This window comes from Euleptes europaea, chromosome 15 (genome assembly GCF_029931775.1).
Source record: "Euleptes europaea isolate rEulEur1 chromosome 15, rEulEur1.hap1, whole genome shotgun sequence".
Classification (NCBI taxonomy): domain Eukaryota; kingdom Metazoa; phylum Chordata; class Lepidosauria; order Squamata; family Sphaerodactylidae; genus Euleptes; species Euleptes europaea.
The window spans coordinates 37,367,961-37,386,392 of record NC_079326.1 but is presented as its reverse complement, the minus strand read 5'-3'; the positions used below and the strand labels follow the sequence as shown (position 1 = coordinate 37,386,392).

Genomic DNA, 18,432 nt, shown 5'->3' with positions numbered 1-18,432 from the left:
TAAACCTCAGGCTATACACACAAAGATCCCAAGACTTGTGGAGTATTCTGCTCAAAAGGTTTCACTTTCATTTTTACTGCTTGCCCCTCCCTCCTCACACTTAGTTCCTTGTGCAGATCTATTCCGCTCCAAACAATCTTCTATTCATTGAACTTCTTGAAACTTGGCAACTAAAAGGTAAGGGGTTGATTCTGTGTACATTAGGGTTGCCAGCTCCTGGTTGGGAGATACCTGGAGATTTTGGGGGTAGAGCCTGAGGACAGTGGGGCTTGGAGAGGGGAGGTACTGAGTGCCATACAGTCCAATTGCCAAAGTGGCCATTTTCTCAAGGGGAATTTATCTCTGTTGTATTCAAAATAAGCAAGGTAAATAGGGTTGCCAGGTCCCTCTTCGCCACCAGCGGGAGGTTTTGGGGGCAGAGCCTGAGGAGGGCGGGGTTTGGGAGAGGAAGGACTTCCGTACCACTGAGTCCAAGTGGCGATTTTCTCCAGGTGAACTGATCTCTATCAGCTGGAGATCAGTTGAAATAGCAGGACATCTCCTGCTAGTACCTGGCGGTTGGCAACCCTAAAGGTAAAACATCCAAGACACTCCACTCCATGCAAAAGTTACTGTGGATCTTTCTTTCTTTCTCACTGTTTACAATTGCACAAAACCCACTGGGAAAGGAGGAGTCCTTGCTGAGTAATAGGAACTAAATAACAGCAGAGGTTTTGTTTAACCTTTTAACAGCAGAGTTCACATACTTAAAACATGCCCCACCCAAAGAATATTAAATTTGAATGGTTATGTACTGGTCTAAAACGTGTTGAGACAAAGCAAAATGGTTTGGGGACATGCCAGCCGCATAACGCCAAGACAAGTAGGTGAGCAACGCAGCGTGATTCAAGCTGGCAGGTTTTCCACTATCACGATGCAGTTCATATCAGCACGTGCTGTATTACACCCAAAGTTGTTTATGCCGCACTGCCAAGTAAGTTGGGCACCGTGACTTAAACTCGGTTTGGCATCTAAAACCAATTTTATAATTTTAATTTTAATTAATTTTAATTAATTTATAATTTTATAAAACCAAGAAAGACATTCAATTGGAACTCGCTGACTGATTCGGTTCCTATGCACCGTACAAGTTCCCTAGCCATTTATGGAACCACCTCTAACATTAATTTATTGACTTCATTTGGGCCACAGTGGGGACCCAGCGCAACTTACATCACCGTCCTCTTCTCCATTTTATCCTCACAACAACCCTGTGAGGTAGGTTAGGCTGTGAGGGTGTGACTGGCCCAAGGTAACTGAGCAAGCTCTTATGGCAGAGTGGGGATTCAAACCTGTCTGACATCATAACCACCTATCACCATGCTTGTTCTCAACGTAGTGCCAGCTGAGAAGGAGAAGAAGAGTTGGTTTTTATATGCCGACTTTTTCTACCACTTAAGGAAGAATCAAACTGGCTTACAATCACCTTCCCTCCCCCTCTCCACAACAGACACCCTGTGAGATAGGTGGGGCGGAGAGAGTGTGACTAGCCCAAGATCACCCAGCTGGCTTCCTGTGTAGGAGTGGGGAAACAAATCCAGTTCACCAGATTAGCCTCCGCCGCTCATGTGGAGGAGTGGGGAATCAAACTCGGTTCTCCAGATCAGACTCCACCGCTCCAAACCACCGCTCTTAACCACTACACCACGCTGGCACCAAGTTGTACAAAGCATCTTCCATTCCACTGAGCATTTATCACATGCCCAGTACAAATATAATGACCCCAATCTTCTAATTATTTTTAGGAGATCAGCAATGTGTTGTGGACTTCCCCTGTTTTATGCAACTTCCCTCCTTCCCTTCCCTCACGGGTGCTCACCATAATGCTTAACTTTCAAGACCGACTTGATACCATAGTTAATGTTCTGTCTGCGCCAATCTTAATGAGTTGCGCTGTAGGTTAGCTCTCCAAAGGGAGCGACGGGAAGTACACATGCTGGAAGAGAGGAAGGAGGCTGAAAGAGTATGCCTTCTCTCGATCAAGATCACAAACCTACACCAGGGAAATGAGCTCCTTTGCACACTGCACAACCAAACAAAGTGTCGGCCCAGGTACACAATGAGAACTGTTTCTTATCAGCGTGCGGTGCTCTTGTTGATGACAGCTGTCACTAAAACAACAGCGGCTTAAATGCAGAGCAACAAACTTCTCGTCACTCCCGCTCTCCTCTACCCTGCACGCAAGTTTCTTTACTGTGACGTGGCTGTACGTTTAAAACAAGTCAGCTTCCCCCTGCAACAAGTTTCAGGACTCAAAAATCCCCGCACCTCCCAGCACACTCTACCTTTAATAAAGCTAAAGCAATTCTTGGGGGCTCCAGCTGGCACTTGCTCTCTTACAGACGACACATCGTTTTGGCAGGGTACACATGAACACAAGAAGCTGCCTTATACTGAATCAGACCCTTGGTCCATCAAAGTCAGTATTGTCCACTCAGACCGGCAGTGGCTCTCCAGGGCCTCAGGTAGAGGTCTTTCACATCATCTACTTGCCTAGTCCCTTTAACTGGAGATGCCGGGGACTGAACCTGGGACTTTCTGCATGCTGAACAGATGTTCTACCACTGAGCCACGGGTAGGAAGGAGCAGCACTGCAGACGCCTTACGGTCTTGATACAATGTGCAGGTAACATGTACGCTGGGAAATCTTTATTGCCTTGCTACTAAATTTTATGGCTAGAGATCTGACTGACTTCTGATTTTTCTCCTTGGCTGCAACTCTGCGCAGTTGGTTAATATTTAATACTAACAGCACCACTCGAGACCAGTGCGATCCTAAATCTGCAAGCTCGCACTCAAAACAGAGCAAAATGTAGTTGTGTTGGAAAAAACTGGAGGGGGGGGGAGAAAAAGAGAGATACAGACAAAACCCTACACCTACACTCATAGTGCAATCTTAAGCAGAGTTACACCCTTCTAAGGGCTGTAAATCTCTGGATTTATACATGGCCTCATGCATAACAGAGTGCCTGTGTAAGTAGGCCAGAAACAAAGCGGTACACTAGGATAAGGGATGGGTTTTTTCACTTGCTCTCAGTTTTGTGGGGCACCCGTTGTTATAGACTACTATATAACTGTTCTTGCCACCTGCAGACATCAAGGTCATCGTAATACAATTCTTTTACAAGAGCTTGGATATCCATTAGCACTGCCAACCCCCTTCCTGGAAAGGCACTCTAATACACACAAGAAACGTGTTTAGAGAGGTACTTTTGCAGCATTTAAAAACCATCTTTTCTGTCAAGAACTGTCCTGTGTATGTGTGTGTTAAGTGCTGTCAAGTTGCTTCTGACTAATGAATGAGGGCCCAATGAATTAATGACCTCCAAAATATCCTATTGTTAACAGCCTTGCTCAGGTCTTGCAAACTGAGGGCTGTGGCTTCCTTCACTGAATCAATCCATCTCATGTTGGGTCTTCCTCTTTTCCTGCTGCCTTCAACTTTTCCTAGCATCATTGTCTTTCCCATTGACGCTTGTCTTCTCCCAATGTGACCAAAGTACAACAGCAAAGGGCAGCCACGAAGGAGTTAGAAGAGATTCTTAAATGTAAGCATAAGTCAATGGCAACCCATAATTCATGCCATCGTATTTCCCATTACTATGTACTGGTGTGAAAGTTGGACAACGAAGAAAGTTGATTCACTTGAAATGTGAGTGTTTTTTTTTTTTTTTTAAATGAAGAATATTCAGAACAGGGCAACTGAATTTCATTTTTGATCACGCAAGCTTCCTCTCTCCCAGCAGCCTGTTTGAATAAAACAGAGGAACAGGTGGGATCAAAGACTCCTATTTGTGAGGTGCATTATTCCAAGGAGCTGCTTCCTGTTGACGCCTGCCCAGAGGGATACCTCATGAGAGTTCTGAATAGGTCTCCCATTTTAGGTTGAGCCTGGACTGCTAGGACACTGTGAGGTCCCCGTCCCCTCTTCCAGTCAAGACCCTCAGATAGTAGGGTTCCCCTCTTATTTTGGACTTAGTTGTTTTAACAGGCACCCCCTTTTACAGGCTAAGTGCCAGGGAATCTGAAACTCAAAGGCACCTGGGTTCGGCCATGATACTGGAAATTCCCAAGGATGAAGAGGAAGGGTGTTGCTGCAAGGGAAGCAGAACAAGCGCAATCTCCCCCAGCTTACTGCCACATCGTTCTCAATCACAGAAGACATTTCAACACTGGAGGCATCAGCCAATATCATGACATAACCCAGATGTGCCAGTACAGCCCAAGGATGTTGCTATTTCATTAATCAACTCCCTTATTCCTCGTCTTCCTTTTTTTACTCAATCAGGAAGGGCACTCAAGACATTAATTTGCCCTTCCATTCTGTTTCAGGAGTTACGTCACCCAGACTTCTGCGTCCATGCAAATCTAGTTTACTTCAACCTCCTTAAGGTATGTTAATCGTGTTGCCTTACCCTTTATGCCCACGCAGATTTGGCTCACAATAGCCTAATCAAGGCATTTTCTCCAATTGTTCCATGTCAAAGTTTGACCGCAGTTAACTTTAAACCAGCCAGTCAGATTTAAACTTCCTATCTTGACCTAATCTGAAGTCAGAACGGTCAAACCTCCTACACTGGGGACCTTCTGTCAAAGAAGGACATACAGACCCAGCAAATTTTTCCTCGGATTTCCAGTCCAGTTCTCAGCTGGTCAGAACTCCGGTTTCCTTCTGAGTACTTGAGGGGCTGTCATATTGAGGATGGTGCCGAGTTGCTTTCTGTTGCCCAAGAAGGTCGGACCAGAACCAACGGGTTGAAATTAAATCAAAAGAGTTTCCGTCTAGACATTAGGAAGAATTTTCTAACTGTTAGAGCGGTTCCTCAGTGGAACAGGCTTCCTCGGGAGGTGGTAAGCTCTCCTTCCCTGGAGGTTTTTAAGAAGAGGCTAGATGGCCATCTGTCAGCAATGCTGATTCTGTGACCTAAGGCAGATGATGAGAGGGAGGGCATCTTGGGCATCTTCTGGTCACTAGGTGTGTGTGGGGGGGAGGTAGTTGTGAATTTCCTGCATTGTGCAGGGGGTTGGACTTGATGACCCTGGTGGTCCCTTCCAATTCTATTATTCTATTCTATTCTATTCTATTCTATTCTATTCTATTCTATTCTATTCTATTCTATTCTATTCTATGATTCTATAACCCCTGCTGCACTCCACAGGATTTTTCTCCTTGCTTTGCTAGCTCTTCACTCAGGTGAATGTCTACCTCCGGACTCCTCCATACCCCAAGCCCTGGATTATAGGTTGTATTTCCCTTCCCTGAAACTTCCCAATTTCCTCCCTCCTACCGCCTATAAGTGCACCCCCTTGCTGGCGCGTGAGCGTGCGTGATTGCTTAGGGAATTAGTTGTAGGTTCTTCACATTTTTATTCTTTTTATTTTGTATACAATAAAGTTATTTGTTTGTGTTTACAATTACTCTCTCTCACACACACTCTTTTCCCCCATAATTTTATTTTGGGGTACCCCTTCAGAGATCCACTCTGGAATACAGAGGCGACTGTGTCTCACTTCTGGATCCCTTTTAAAGCTAATTTTCCCTTCTGAAGGGGCAGTGATTCAAAGCAGGCACAGCCCTCACCAGCTACTGCTTTCATGTGTTCCGTTTGGTTCAAATTGGCACTCTAATCGCTCTGAGCTACCACTGATTGCCAACAGAGATGTCACTACATAGACAAAAATGATGACATCAGTATTACTTAGAGTTGCCAACTCTGGGTTGGGAAATACCTGGAGATTCTGGGGGTGGAGCCTAGGTATGGAGGGGTTTGGGGAGGGGCGAGACCTCAGTGGGGTATAATGCCCACTCTCTGAAGCAGCTATTTTTTCCAGGGGAACTGATCTCTGTTGCCTGGAGATCAGTTCTAATTCAGGGAGATCTCCAGGCTCCACCTGGAGGTTGGCAACGCTACTCAGAACAATAGAGTATTCTGAAGTTTAAAAAACAGCGCTGAAAACAGAGATGATCAGGTTTGTGACCCAGCGCAAAACCAATACATGTCTGGAGGCCTATCAGGGAAAATACTTTGGACTTTTCTGTACTCGAGTATTTTCTCGAGTATTTTGATTGAGACAACCGATAGTTATCTTTATTACTTCTATATTATGTAGAAATTAAGCACTGTACTGAAGTTTTAATTTGTTTTTCACGTTAACCACACCAGAATCATAAAAATCTAACATTATTCGTTTTAGGGACAACACCATACAGATGACAACTTCCAGTGGAAAGATTTATTATAATTATAACTATTTTACATAAAGTCAATCTGCAGAAAAGACTCCTTTGCGTTTCTCGAAAGGAGAACCTAGAGCACTTTTGATATCCCATTCATGCTACACAAATAGAATAATCATCAGATAATTTTGTCTCATTGCTGTGGATAAAATAAAAGGAAGAAATGAGTCTTGAAGTGTACTTGTAACATAGCAGTGTGCGTGATGAGCAGTATATTTTGGTCTGGTAATTTTTAGGAGCCGCACTCGGAAAAATGTGCCACATTTTGTTTTGGGAGCGGGGGGCAAAGGGGGAGAAACAGGAACAAAAATGAATTAAGATGTTCAGCCCAAAGAAAAGGGAGCTGATGAAGACCATCTAAGCCGTAGAAGAAAGGTACAAACTTGCTACATTGTGATCCAACTGAAACCAATATCCCAGTCAATGGGGGTTACTGCACTTTGTATACCCAGCAATGTATTAAGAGTTTGAAAATGTTATAAAAAATACTGTTTGCACTTTCTATGTATTCCCACTGATGTATTAAGAGTTTGAAAACGTTATAAAAAATACAGTTTGCACTTTGTTTGGCCCCTTTAGCTTTGAAGACGTCTTCCAACCATTTATTAGCCATGGTATCCAAAAACCCTTTTAAAGCGATGTTTTTTATAATATTTTCAAACTCTTAATACATCGCTGGGAATACAAAGTGCGGTAACCCCCAATGAGAACTGCTAATCAATGCAAACATGTCCTTTGGATAGCTCCTTTATGATAGCGTACTTAGAAAGGTAAAGCTGTTTCCAGAAGGTGAATAAAACCTATTTTACAACACAAAATAAAAAGTATTCCCCTGCAAACTACTTTTTGTTGGGCTTTTAATTCCCCATCATTACTGCTGACATGAAACTCTGCCAATGTATTGTATGAAAATCCCCCTTTATTTTGCTTCCTTTATCATGTGTCCCTTGCCAAATATAACCCCCTCTACACACAAATCAGATTAGTTAAAATTCAACAAAATACTCCTCATCCTGACTGCATTACCTGTGCCATCCTCAACAGAGGCCGTTAACGCATGGCCGTTTTGTCCCGTAAATCTTCCGCGGGTGTAGCGAATCTCCCAAGGCCACACGCATGGCCGTTCCCCGCCCACAGGATGAACCCTCCCAATTCTGGTTCTTACCCAGGTTTTGCAAGTGAGGGGTTGTGGCGAATTTTTCCAGGGAGATTCGCTGCAGCCGCGGGAGTTTGATGGTGCGTTTCAGCACCCAGGTCAACTCCCCGCTTGCAGCAGCAGCAGCATACCCCTCTCTCCCCCCTCACCCCTGCGTCCTCCTCCTCCGCCGCTTCCCCCACCCCCAGGCAGGGTTTGGGCCCACCTTGCAGCAGCCTGAAGCGGAGGAGGGCGCGCTGTGGGGAAGGGAGGGTGGGTGGGAGAGAGGCGTGGGGTCCGGGGGGTGGAAAGGAGCCATCACTTCTCCCAGCGGGGAAGGCACCCCCCTTGTCATTTGTTTAGCCCTGTCCTTGCCCCCGTGTGTTCAGTTTTTTGAATGCGGGATCATAAAGCATGAAACAGGACAGGGACAAACAAATTCGAACACAGCCATGTGTTAATGGCCAGAGTTACACCCTCTGATGCCCATTAAATTCAGTGAGTTTTGAGGAGAGTAACTCTTCTCAGGATTTCACTGGAAGATTCCTTCAGAGAGAGGGATGCAACTACAATGTGCCTTTCAAAGGATTACTTTAGAGTAGTTTCTACAGGACTGTGACATTACCAGGGAGGTGGACACAAGGCCTCACAAAGCACAAGTTAATAACTGAGGAGAAGAAGTCAAGAACCAATCTAACGCAGAGGGAAAGGCCCGTGCTGCCTCTCCTGCTGAACATTGAGAAGCCTTCTTCAGCAAGGACAGAGTGGAGGAAAAGTAGCCATTGCCTCAAAAAGCCCTTCCTGGGATTCTGCACAGACTTTTCTGTGAGCTATTGGATACTGCAGACGTTCACAATGCTCATCCACTTTTCCCATTGTTCTCTATTTAACTTGAAGAAGTAGATATGAGGAGTTACCAGGACATTTTCCCTTATCCACATGGGGTTTGTTGCCCTTCTGAGTCTCTATGCAAGATCTTTCACAACTACGACCTACATATCTAAAGGACCTTCCCATAAGTCCTTCTGTGCCAACTACAGCCTTCACTGTTACCATATTGGCTGCTCCCCCTCTAGAGAGCCAGTGCTTTTTCTATGGTAGCTCCCATCCTATACAATGGGGTTCCTTGAGGACAGAGGGGCAGGGGTGGTGGTTTAGAAGTATTTTAAGAGGTGCTCCAAAGCCTGTTTAATTGGTAGGACTTTTAATGGCATATCAGCTGCAGGCATTTTTCTTGGGAAGGGAGAGCTAATTAGGGATCTACCGTACATTTTAAAATGTGTAATTATAAACTGCCTTTGGCCACAAGGATAAAAACAGGGCATAAATATACTGTAATAGATAAGGGGAAATCTAGTAGCAAGATAACACAAAGAATCATTTTTAGAAGCACCTAATTAGATCACTGTCAAGTTCTGCCAGGTTTGGGTCTGAGTCTGGGGCAATCTCACCCTCGAGGGTCTCTTTTGTCAGGTGACTGCCCCAGGAAGAGCCTCAGAATAAGGGAAGAAGGGGGGGTCTCTTCACCCAGTTCCCCCACTCTGCCCAGCCAGCTACCTATTCCCACCTGCTGGGGAGTGGGTCTGGGTCTTCCTCTCTGGCTGCCTCAGGGCACGCCTTTTAAATGCTCCCCCAGGGAGGGTCAACCCCAGGCCCAGCCAATCCTTCCCCTGAAACCCAGTCCTGGGGTCTGACAGGTCGCTGGGCCAATGGGTCCCTGCCCTTGGGCAGCTTTTGTAATTTTGTGAGCTGCTTTGTGCAATCGTATAGTTCCAATGATTTGGGGTTATAGCTCTATAACATGCAATACATTAAAACACAAACACAGAATCCCAGTGAGGCCCTAAAAGGTCAGCACCAGCTCTTTGAACTGTGCCCAGTCAATATTGAAGGACCTGGAATAAATTTTTTATCTAGGACCTGGAGTAAATATTGCAGAAGAGATGGTGTCACAGGGAATAGGACCAAAATGCTAAGACAAAGCAACAGATGCGACAGTTATGGATGGATGAACAAATAAGCATTGTATATTACTGTAAAAACAAATAAGCTCCCCAATCTTTGCCACTTAAAAGGATGTTCCTCTGGCTGGACAGCCTCAAATCAGAGCTATGCAATAGACAAAGTCACTCTCTCTCTCTCAATACCACGTCCATGAAAATGTCACTGATTACTAGTCACCCAACCCAAAGGGGTTGAGTTGACCCATACATACAGTAGACTCAACTGTTGTTGGAGAGAAATTAAGCTCCTCCTTGGAAAAAGGACCATAGTTTATAGCTAAGCTCACAATCCAGTTTAAGATTTACACTTTTTAAAGGCCTACATTGTAAACAAATGCTTTTTGTTATTCCAACTAAAGATGATCCCAGAAAGCATTTATTCACCAACAGGTGCCGAGCCAACAGAAGATACCTATTTTTATATTGTGCTGAACTCCATTTGAGAAGAGATAATTTGTTCAATTTAAGAGTATATCCTTAACTTCTGGCAGCCACCGAATATATACTGCAGCAGTTCAAACAAGGAATGGCTTGAATAAACCATGAAGCAGAGACTAATATATAAAAAAAGGAAACACTCAGAAACTGTTCCTTACGTGCTCTCGCAGAACCTTCTGAGAGTGCTCGGCTTTTCCTGATTGCGCCTCTGTCGAAACCAACGCTGAATACTGCGTACATCCCAGTCCAGCTGTTTGGATAGCCCTTCCAGTCTCTTCTCATCTGGATGCTACCAAAAATGATCAAGAAGTTACTCTTGTGCTTACATTTCAAGAGATGCAACGTGTTAATATCAGATCTTAACGCTAATCACATGGTAATCAAGTAAAGAGAATGTCCACTGAAACTCAAGGCTGGAAACTGAGTTCCTTTTGGTTGCTAAAAGGCTAGTCCCTCAACCTCTGCTCCGTGTCTGTAAAACTCAAGTAATCTTAACGACCCATACGTAAATACATTGACCTGTATTGAACTAGTGCACTACTCAAAAGTCTGGAGACTTCCTTCAATTTAAGTGGCTCATTCGAGGAAGGTAGAATACCACCCATTATTTAGACATAATGGGAGCCACCATGGCATAGCAATTCAAGTGTCGGGCTAGAATCTGGGAGATCCAGGTTCAAATGCCCACTCTACCATGGCAGCTTGCTGCGTCACCTTGGGAGCAGTCACACACTCTCACAGCCTAACCAACCTCACAGGTTTGTGGTGCGGATAAAATGGAGGAACAGCTAATGATGTAAGCGGCTTTGTATCCCAATTAAAAAGGCAAAGGTCCCCTGTGCAAGCACCGTGTCATTCCTGACCCATGGGGTGACGTCACATCTTGACGTTTACTAGGCAGACTTTGTTTACGAGGTGGTTTGCCAGTGCCTTCCCCAGTCATCTTCCCTTTACCCCCAGCAAGCTGGGTACTCATTTTACCGACCTTGGAAGGACGGAAGGCTGAGTCAACCTTGAGCCGGCTACCTGAAACCAACTTCAGTCTGGATCAAACTCAGGTCGTGAGCAGAGCTTTTGACTGCAGTACTGCAGCTTTACCACTCTGCGCCACGGGGCTCCTTATCCCAATTAGGGATAGCTAAATAAACTAACTAAAAAATAAATAAAACCTACTGAAATAAAGATAGCTCTTTCAAACAACAACTTCAGGGGATGTAAAGTACACGGTCACTTCTAGAGTATACTATCGTTCTTGGGTTTTTTTGGCACTAGAACCAAACCACATGTTTAGAAATAGCACGGTAATGACATGTCACTTTAAAGTCTGGAGGGCAGGAAGCAGAGGTGGGTTTGGGCTATTATGGAAGAGAGACACACTAAATTCATGACAGGAAGTTCTTGCTCATTTCTGAAATTAGCTCCTACAACAATTCAGAGCAAGGTTTAGGAAGGAGCCCTGCAAAACCTATGACCTACCAAACAGAGGGTGGATGGCCATCTGTCGGGAGCGCTTTGATTGTGGGATTCTGTGTAGCAGGGGATTGGACTGGATGGCCCTTGTGGTCTCTTCCAACCTTGTGTGATTTTGTGATTTTTTGTGAATATAGCCCCCCCCCCTCCATGGCCAACTAGCTGCTCCACGTCCTTCCTGCTTTTGCATTTCTAGGCAGACATCAAAAACCAAGAGGTTTACAAGTCCCTAGTGGGTCACCCTGGCTTGCTAAGTCACAGATTCCAGTTTGCTAAACCCAAGGCAAACTGGCCTGCAAAATGTGCGATCAACAGCTGATTTCCTAGGGAGACAGAGAGCAACAGAAACAGAGGCAAGCACCCCTTGTCCTGGGAAGAAAGGCAAAAGAACAGGTTGTCCCTAATTTTCTCCTTACATCTGTCAGATCATCCACTCACACATGCCAAGCTTTTTAAAAGTTAAATGAAGTTCTACCGGTCTACATTCTTGCCACCTGATCAGGAGGCTCTGACAGGAATACAGACTGCAGAAAGGACAGCCTATGATTTATATGGGAAGATGACCAACTGTTCATAAGAGAGCTCATCTAAGATGCTGATCTGTGCACATGAAGCCGCCTCATGCTGAGCCAGACTATGGCTCTATTAAGGTTAGTGTTGTCTGCTCTGACTGGCAGCAGCTCTCCGGGGTCTCAGGTAGAGGTCTTGCACATTATCTTGAGCCCCTTTAACTGGAAATGCCAGGGATTGAACCTGGGCAAAGTAGACGTTCTAGCACTGAGCCGCAACCATTCCCTATAGATGTCATTTGCAGAAAACAGAACCTCAGAACAGCAGTCTGAGCATTTCCTCTGCATTTCAAAGCTCCATAATGTCTTCAAAGCCAGCATTTGCCTCTGTAAAATCATCAGGCACGGCTTGCCCCAATCAGTGCAATTTTTGCAGTATATTTTAATGCAAACCTCCTTGCCCCAGGGGAATCCAATTCCTCCCCCCCCCCAAAAAAAAACGGTATATTGAGACACTCATTACTACAGATTCTAGTGTTAGAACTGCCAGCCATCAGCATAATCTTGCTTGCTAGGTACCATTCACTGGCTCTTCAGAATAATTGACACACACCGACATTTCTGTCTTCCAGAGCTCTGAAGTTCATATTTATATGCTGCAATTTCTGTAACAGAGCTAGATTTGAAAGTAAAAGCAACACAGAGATCACTTCTGATGGATTTCCATTGCATGTTTTGGGAGCTAAGCTTTGCTGCCTCCTCCAGCTATTTTCATATGCCTTACTTGTTTACGTTTCAGTGAGTTCCTTCAGACCAAGCAATTTACGCAAAGGATAGGCAAAGGCTACTGCTGGGCCTCTTACATTTGACACGAGGATAAGTGCTTGCATTTGGGAAAAGGTCTCATGAACATTTTGAAAGAGAGTGCTTTTTTAAACCAAATTATAGCTTTTGGACAATTACACATGAAATATCTGCAACTGCAAATTCTGTAAAACAAATCCCATTTAAGACTGAAAGGCGGAACAAACTTTCTATAGCTGTGTAACAACTTGTCTAAAAATAGGCACTGCTCTAGGTGCTAGTTTCCCAGAAAGGCATCCACTCCTGAAACACTTTGCACCCTAGCCTGATCTCATCAGTTCTCAGAAGCTAAGCAGGGTCGCCCCTGGTTAGTACTTGGATGGGAGACCAGTAAGGAATACCAGGGTCATTATGCAGAGGATGGCAGTGGCAAACCACCTCTGTAAAACTCTTGCCTTGACAACCCTACTAGGTTGCAATAAGTCGGCTGCGACTTGACAGCACTTTACACTTACATGATACCACCACCACCTAAAGGATTTAATCATCACATTGTACCTTCTCTTGCAAAAGAGTTTTCCTTCTGGGCAAGAATCCTGACATCGTATTAATTCATGGGAAGAGTCTGCAAACTTGGATAGTGTGCAATCCACAGTCCAAGCTTAGAAATAATTGGAGTTACAATTATGGCAGACTACAGTTCATATCTCAGGGCTATATTGAGTGTGAAGAACTTGGACATGGCAGATGTGCTTCAGAGAACAAAGCCGAGCACAACAGGAGGAGCATCAGTGGTTTCCATCAAGGTGACTCTGGATGCCATAGTGCCCACCAGTGTGTTTCCTGGAGCCCATTTGCTTCTCCCCCACAGCAAAGAGCCAATCTTAGCTTTCCTACGCCTCGTTGGAGTAGGAGGTGCTTTAGAAGAGTCAAGGAGACATCATCTTTGCATCTATAGGGAGAACCAATTTGGGAACAGCTGGTGAAGAACGCTTGGCTTACAACATAGAATCATAGAGTTGGAAGGGACCACCAGGGTCATCTAGTCTAACCCCCTGCACAATGGAGGAAATTCACAATTACCTCCCCCACACACCTCCAATGACCCCTACTCCATGCCCAGAAGATGGCCAAGATGCCCTCCCTCTCATGAACTGCCTAAGGTCATAGAATCAGCATTGTAGGGTATATTTTAATGCAAACCTCCTTGCCCCCAACATTAAGATTTCCCTTAATTAATTAATGTTGGTCCTAACATTAAGGTCTGACACAACTCATTGTAGCGGTAGCTATTGTAGCAACACCTTTTTCTTGCTGCTTTTGCATAATAACTGATAGTTCAAGCAATCTTCGGCTTCAGTGAACCATGTTTGTTCAAAGTAACTTTAATCTTTGACGGTTAATTGAAAGTTTCAGAAAAGTTAGACTAATTGCTTTGTAATGTAGGTTAAAGTATTCAGATTGGCCTTCTTATCTTGCCATATCAAATGTAACTCATATGCACTTGCTGATTGGCTCATTTGCACTTTTGCTGATTATTATATTTAGTTAAGATTACTATATGTAATTAAGGACCAATCACTGTTCTAGATAATAATCACTTGATCATGATAGGACAGATTTAGAAAAAAAGTAAGATTAACATTGTTCTACAAATATGCACTACTGTGATAAGCAAATCAGATTTATCAGGATGGAAGTCTCAGAAGAAGGCTAGATGAGATTTCTGGCTTTTTGATAATCCCTAAAAGTACTGAGACAAAAAAATGAAACCTGGTTTGGTTTTTCAACTATTATTCGCTGTAATATGATTAAGCAATGCTAGGAACTTTGATAATTTTCAGTTATTTTTACAGTAATTGTAGGGTTAATTTTTACATGCCTGTATTTCCTACTGTCTTGCATAATAAAGAAAACAATAAAAAATCTCTACAGGTTTTCAATCTGGTTTGCTGGTTTTAGTTCAAAGAACCGAACTCACTCCTTACTTATTTGTACTATGATTTAAAGGTTGATAATCATCCTTTAATAGAAAAATCCTGGAGAACTCTGCTGCTAAATGGTTTGCCCTAGGTAACGTTTAGTCCAGATTCTCTAACTGGATACTGGAGTAAAACCTCACATTACACCACAGCCGCCATTTTTGTGTCAAACCTACTAGGTCTTTCTTCCCAGTAAACATCCATGGATGAGCCTGGAAGAAAGTTTGGGGTAGGAAAGGATGTGTGTTTTTAACAACTTTGATCAGTGCGAGTGAGATCAAGTCCTATGAGGAAAGGTTGAAGGAGCTGGGTATGTTTAGCCTGAAGAGGAGAAGACTGAGAGGGGATATGATAACCATCTTCAAGTACTTGAAGGGCTGTCATATAGAGGAGGGTGCCGAGTTGTTTTCTGTTGCCCCAGAAGGTCAGACCAGAACCAATGGGTTGAAATTAAATCAAAAGTTTCCGTCTAGACATTAGGAAGAATTTTCTAACTGTTAGAGCGGTTCCTCAGTAGAGCAGGCTTCCTTGGGAGGTGGTAAGCTCTCCTTCCCTGGAGGTTTTTAAGAAGAGGTTAGATGGCCATCTGTCAGCAATGCTGATTCTATTACCTTAAGCAGATGATGAGAGGGAAAGCATCTTGGCCATATTCTGGGCATGGAGTAGGTGTCACTGGGGGTGTGGGGGGGAAGATAGTTGTGAATTTCCTGCATTGTGCAGGGGGTTGGACTAGATGACTCTGGTGGTCCCTTCCAACTCTACGATTCTATTAAAGTAACATTGCATTTTCTTTGTTGCTTTTCACTGCTATCTGGCTTTTAGTCTGCTTGTTTCAATCAATCCATTGTATGGTATAGTATCATGATCTGTAAAGCCCCAGGCACACAGTGCATTCTGGGACGTGTAGTTTCTAATGCTTCATACTGGTTCTGGAAGCTACTATTGTTTGGACGTAAATCCAACAAGAACTGAGGGAAAGCTCACCTAAGTGTGGATTCTTGAAGCCATTTTGGTTTGTTCATCACTGGGAACATGGAACAACTATTAACGTGATAAAGAAAATTTGAAACATTCTAAAAGGATACCATACCTTTGTAATTGCAGTGAAAACCTTTTCAAGAATAGCATTAGGCTGAGCTTTTTGTGGTCCATTGGCCTGGACTTTTAAGGCTAAGGCACACGGTTTCGCTATGAACCTACAATGGTAAAGAGAGAAAAGGAAATTATTAGATGTGATTAGTAAAATATTCAAAAGGTTACCCCACCCCCCAAAAAATCACTGGTTAGAGATCAGGAGAATGTTAAAATAAAGCACATCCGCTGAAGGGGCTTTTGCTGAAGGGGCATAGCATGATCTACAGTAGACCAAAGATTTCTTGAGTATCCAGAATAGCCCAGACGAGCCTGAGTTTATCAGAGCTCAGAAGCTAAGTAGGGTCAGCCCTGGTGAGTGCTTGGACAGGAGACCACCAAGGAAAACCAGGGTTGTTATGCAGAGGAAGACAACGGCAAACCATCTCTACTTATCTCTCGCCTTGAAAACCCCATAGTTGAAAACCACAATGAGTCAGTTCTGAATTGATAGCACTTAATTATTATAATTATTATAATAGAGGTGGTTGCTATCTCTTCTTGCCTTCTCTCAGGGATCATTCCATCCTACATACATTCCACTAACCTCTTACATCAGGGGTGGGAAATGTCAGGCCCGGGGGCCGTTTAAGGCCCGCAAAATCATTTGGTCTGGCCCTTTGTGGGTCCTGGCAGATCTCTAGCTCAGAAGGATCTAAGACTGGCAATCCTCCCCCTCCCGCAGACAGGAATAGCCTCTATTCAAGGCAGATGTGTTTGTTTTGCTGAGAAAAGGAACCTTTCTCCCCCCTTGCAGAAGAGTCGTTAGCTATGGAGCTCCTAGGATCGCCCAAGAAATTGTGTTAACTCTTTCCCACCTGGGCCATAGAGAAACATATTCCCTCTGTACTACAAGAGGGCTAGGGGCAGAAGTGGCAACAAGGGAGGGGTTAAAGGGGGTAGGGCCAGAATGCACGCGGGGGGGGGGGCAGTTCTTAGCCAGTGTGTCTTCATTTCATCCCTGCAGGCAGAGGTAGCAGAAGCCAGCTGTAGAATCTGGCCCCGACCATGCGGATCAGGAGCAACTCCGGCGTGTGGCTGGACAGCTATGCCCAGCTGGTGCAACAGATCATCCTGTGCCACCAGGTGGGCGAGTGCACCACTGGTTGGATGCCTGCCTGCTTGCCAGTGCGGGACGGGGGGTCATCTAGGGCAGCTGCCTGCTTGGGGCTTGGTTGGCTAATTTTTAAGTTGATAATTTTGTATGGCCCGCGAATGATGTTATAAATATCCAAATGGCCCTTGGTGGAAAAGAGGTTCCCCACCCCTGTCTTACATGGAGATTTATTTATTCAAAATATTACCTCCTGCCTTATCTCCTTACACCCCAAGTGGCTAACGGAACCAAAGCAAGTTGCAAGGAAACAAAACAGTCCATCAACGAGACAAAAAACAACGCACACTTGAAAAAAAGGCACGGATCAAAAATGCAGCCAAAATCTGCCAAAACAGTTTCCCCTTTACCAACTGCCCTCTGAAACAGCTTGATCCTAACATGCCTTCCCAAATGCTCCCACTAAGGCAGGCCATTCCAAAGGACCATTACTTAAAGCAGGGGTGGGGAACTTCAGGCCCGGGGGCCGTTTAAGGACCGTGAAGTCATTTGGTCTGGCCCTTCGTGGGTCCTGGCAGATCTCAGAAGGAACTAAGACTGGTGATCCACCCCCTCCCGCAGACAGGAATAGCCTCTATTCAGGCAGATGTGAGTTTGTTTTGCTGAGAAAAGGGACCCTTCCCCCCCCCCTTGCAGAAGAGTCGTTCGCTATGGAGCTGCTAGGACCGCCCAAGAAACTGTGTTAACACTTTCCCACCCAGGCCATGAAACTATTCCCTCTGTACTACAAGAGGGCTGGAGGCGGAAGTGGTGACAATGCAGGGGTTAAAGGAGGCAGGGCCAGAATGTGAGGGGGGGGCAAGTTCTTAGCCAGTGTGTCCTCATTTCATCCCTGCAGGCGGAGGTAGCAGGAGCCGGCTGTAGAATCTGGCCTCGACCATGTGGAGCAGGAGCAACTCTGGCGTGCGGCTGGACAGCTACACCAGGCTGGTGACACCATGTGGGCGAGTGCACCACTGGTTGGATGCCTGCCTGTTTGCCCGCACCGGGGGGTGTCATTTGGGGCAGCTGCCTGCTTGGGGCTTGGTCGGCTAATTTTTAAGCTGATAATTTTGTATGGCCTGCGAATGATGTTATAAATATCCAAATGGCCCTTGGAGGAAAAAAGGTCCCCCAACCTTGTCTTAAAGGCTGTCTACAATCCTAAGAAACAGCACAACAAAGAAAAAGCTTTCTGAAGAGTGCAGCTGGTGTTGATCAGAGTTAGTCTGCCTCAAACTAAGCGTAAAAGGATTAACAGCCTTCTGTTGGGGAGGGGCTGTGGCTCAGTGGCAAAGTAACTGGTTTATATCCCACATTCAGTCACTAGGATCTCTAGTTAAAGGCTCAGGCGGTAGGCGATGGACAAGGCCTCTCCCCAAGATCCTGGATAGGCCCTGCCAGGCAGATTAGACAATAATGACCTTGACAGGCTATGGGTCTGACTCAATATAGGGCAGCTTGTGTATGTGCATGTGTGTTGCTGTGTGTGTGTGTGTTTAGCTAAATGCTCCAATCAGCAGCCTGTAAGAACTTCACTCTCCAGGTGCGCAGTTAACAAGTAGTTCTAGCGGTGAAAATCTGAAAATA

At 44.8% G+C, this 18,432-nt stretch overlaps 1 protein-coding gene across 1 annotated transcript in view; it reads right to left on the bottom strand.

Annotated features, from left to right (window-relative positions):
* The window catches only part of CERS6 (ceramide synthase 6), a 131,313-nt gene that overhangs the window by 77,740 nt on the left and 35,141 nt on the right, over positions 1–18,432 (bottom strand). The window contains exons 2-3 of the mRNA XM_056861264.1: positions 15,709–15,814; positions 10,012–10,142 (exon numbers count right to left, since the gene is read on the bottom strand). Coding sequence (XP_056717242.1) covers positions 10,012–10,142; positions 15,709–15,814 — 237 coding nt within the window. The remainder of the gene's footprint in view (positions 1–10,011; positions 10,143–15,708; positions 15,815–18,432) is intronic.